The 3,145-nt window shown below is 40.9% G+C and overlaps 1 protein-coding gene across 1 annotated transcript; it reads right to left on the reverse strand.

The window, feature by feature from the left end:
- Positions 1-1,339: 1,339 nt before the first annotated feature.
- On the reverse strand, positions 1,340-2,844 carry LOC108979075 (F-box/kelch-repeat protein At1g23390). The gene has a single exon (XM_018949657.2). The coding sequence runs from the start codon at positions 2,774-2,776 to the stop codon at positions 1,679-1,681; it is 1,098 nt and encodes a 365-aa protein (XP_018805202.1). The 5' UTR covers positions 2,777-2,844; the 3' UTR covers positions 1,340-1,678.
- Positions 2,845-3,145: the final 301 nt, after the last annotated feature.

Here is a 3,145-nt window from a genome sequence, read left to right on the forward strand (position 1 = left end):
GTGCTTGGGGGGTACTCCGATGCGGCTACGTTTGGGTAGTGGGAATACCTGAGAAGTGTTGAGAATGTTTGTGAATAGTTATGAGTAGAGATTGAAGTGAGTTTGTGAGTCCCATTGAGAGTATTTTGAGTTGTTTGGATGTATGAAATATATTGAGTTGTTGACTTTTGGATATATAATTGAAAAAGGTGTGGGTTCCATCAATGATTGATTTTTTTTAATGATGATTTTATTTATATATAATAGTGATAAATATTATAGTGATTTTATTTTTTATTTATATATAATATAAATAAATATTATAGTGAAATTATTTTTTATTTATATATAATAGTGATAAATATTATAGTGATTTTATTTTTTATTTATATTTAATAGTGATAAATATTATAGAATGTTTGTGAATAGTTATGAGTAGAGATTGAAGTGGGTTTGTGGGTCCCATTGAGAGTATTTTAAGTTGTTTGGCATGTGAAATATTTTCATAAGTATGAGAATACTTGAAGAGTGTTGAGAAGACTTTACTATCCAAACGTAGGCTTAAGGTTAACGAGAAATGTTCTCAGTATATATAGAAATGAATCTCAATGTGTTACATTCATGTGTTATTTATAGGAGTATGAAGAATGAAGATATTGATAATGACTAACTCCAGAATTTATCTTGGATAACTATTGAATAAATTGGTATGATAGCTTTCCTGATTCATCGGAGATGTTTTTAATCTTTATGTTATTCACCACGTGGTTAAGGATCCAAATTCTGGGCATGCAGAGCTAATTCGACTCCTGAGGTCTCAAACTTGGGCCTTCCAATGCATGTGTTTATTTGCCCAAAGGCCCGAAATCTCCGTTCCAGTCTATTTGTATGTTTTTGGCTCAGGAGGGTGAGTGGTCGATTATGCTTCGAAGTAGGTTGGAATAGGATGCCGAGTAGACAGAAAAATATTGGGTCTCCGGGTACCATCTTGTGTGCAAGTAACTATGTGATGGGTACGAGTTGGACCTGTAGGTGGAGGTAGGGAAGGTAAAGAAGTAGGCTGAGCAGATTCTGAGGGACTAGAATTCAAAGCGGTGGATGAGTCTTCCAAAAGACTGAGGACACAAAGATAAGGGGAAGAGGGCTGGATCTATAGAATTAATTTCCCAATTGTCCAAAACATTATGCGGATCAATCAGACCAGTTTTTATGGCCATCAAAGCTACAACTGAGCCGTATCTTGGATTCGAAACTCCATATTTATTTTTGAAGCAATTGAAATATCCGAGTGCACTTATACAAAACTTTTTCTCCAGGATTTGTTAAAAAACAAAAAAAAAAAAGAGTCCGTAACTAAGCTAATTTGCTTATAGCGACTATCATTTTATTTATTCATTATAATTTTTATACAAAATATAATAAATAATTTAATTTTTTCTAATTTTAAAAAATTATATCTACATATTATATTTACATAATATAACTAAATCAGAAAAAAATGAAGCTCCACTCCCAAATGGAGCCACGTAACCCAGAATCATCCCTCAGTCCACAAATCGTAAAATACCACGTATTTATATACCTATTCCTTTTCTCTAGATGTTTAGTAGTTCAATTCAATATAATAATTTCCTAGGAAACGTCTCTGGAAGTGAAACTCCGGTCCTTCAACAGTGAATGAATCTCCGATCCCCAGAGCTCAACGCCGCCTGCAAATATCTCCGAGTCCTACATTCGAACACGTGAACGCCAAAGTCTGCATCCGATTGACCTCGTTCACGACCACGTTCCGTACACTCCCCCACATGCATTTTGCGCCGTCGGTTACCTCGCACAAGATCAACTCCCCTGGCTCCGATGGACTATGCAAGTACGCCAAATTACCCATCGACGTCATAGCAATAAACGGTAGACGAGGGCTCTTGCCCTTTAGCTTTTCCACCAGCTCCTTTGGCATCTCACCCATCTCCCTCAACTCCACCGTTTCGGTTCCCTTACTGACTTCCCACAATTTTACGCCTTTGACATTCTCTGCGTCTCCGATCAGGCCCACCACCACCATACGGTCGTTGACGAATCCGATCACGGAGGAAAAAACGTTCGTACCAGGTCGCAGATTGTACGGCCCATGCCAGGTCTTGGTGCTGGGATCGAACGAGTGAGTCACGCCGGAGGTTTTCTCCGTCACGTACATTCTCTGCTCGTCCACAGCTATAGAGAGCGACGTCGAAGCAGCGGAGTCCTTGAGGATGGAGGGCATCGACTTGTACGTTTCCCACGTACCGGTTCGGAGGTCGTAGGTCTCCATCGGGAGCGGGTCGTCCCCGAAGTCACATGCGCCGCCAGCGACGACGATGTGTTGGCCCACTAGAGCGACGATCGGATCGGTTCGCCACGCGATCGGAGCGTCGGCGAGGTGCCACATCAAGTGGAGGGGGTCGAAAGAGAAGGCGAATTTGAAGGGGGACTGCATGTAGAGGAGGGTCGAGTGAGAAGACCGGAGAACTGAGACATGCTTGATCGGCGGCTGCTCAATCTCCACCCACAGGTCGGAGCGCGGGTCGTACGCGTGCATGGTGGTAGCGTACGGGTGCCGGGTGGTCTGAGTGTGGACAATGAGCCACGGCTTGATTGGATTCAGATGTCGAAGACAGGAGACAACGGCAGATTCCCATGCCTTGGACACTTGGCATGCAGGCAAGAGATCGATGAGAGGCACACGCGATAGGACAGCCTCTAAGACATCTCCATGGAATATTGGAGCTTCTTCTGATTCCAACTTCTTCTCCTCCTCCATCGTGGAGAAACCTGTCGAGGATTACGATGTTCTCAGATAAAAATAAAAACTCGTGGGTTTGGAGCTGTGTGAGGAAGAAATGATTGTTCGATGCTGCTTAAATAGAATAGATAGAGAGACGAATTGAAGGAGTGACACGGGGCAGTAGCCAAATTGGACCGTCGTCTTTCTCTAACAAAAATCATTCTAGTGTTTAATTTCGGAGCACAGGTGACTTAATATTTATAAATATTTATATAAATAATAAACTTTTAATAATAAGAAGACTAAACTCATTTTTTCACCAATAAGTTTGTATTTTGACTCTAGTTAGCCAAAGAAGACTAAAAATTTAATAATTAATTGCTTCGATTTAAAATATACTCTTCA

The sequence above is a fragment of the Juglans regia genome, chromosome 13 (assembly GCF_001411555.2).
Source record: "Juglans regia cultivar Chandler chromosome 13, Walnut 2.0, whole genome shotgun sequence".
In the NCBI taxonomy this organism is placed as follows: domain Eukaryota; kingdom Viridiplantae; phylum Streptophyta; class Magnoliopsida; order Fagales; family Juglandaceae; genus Juglans; species Juglans regia.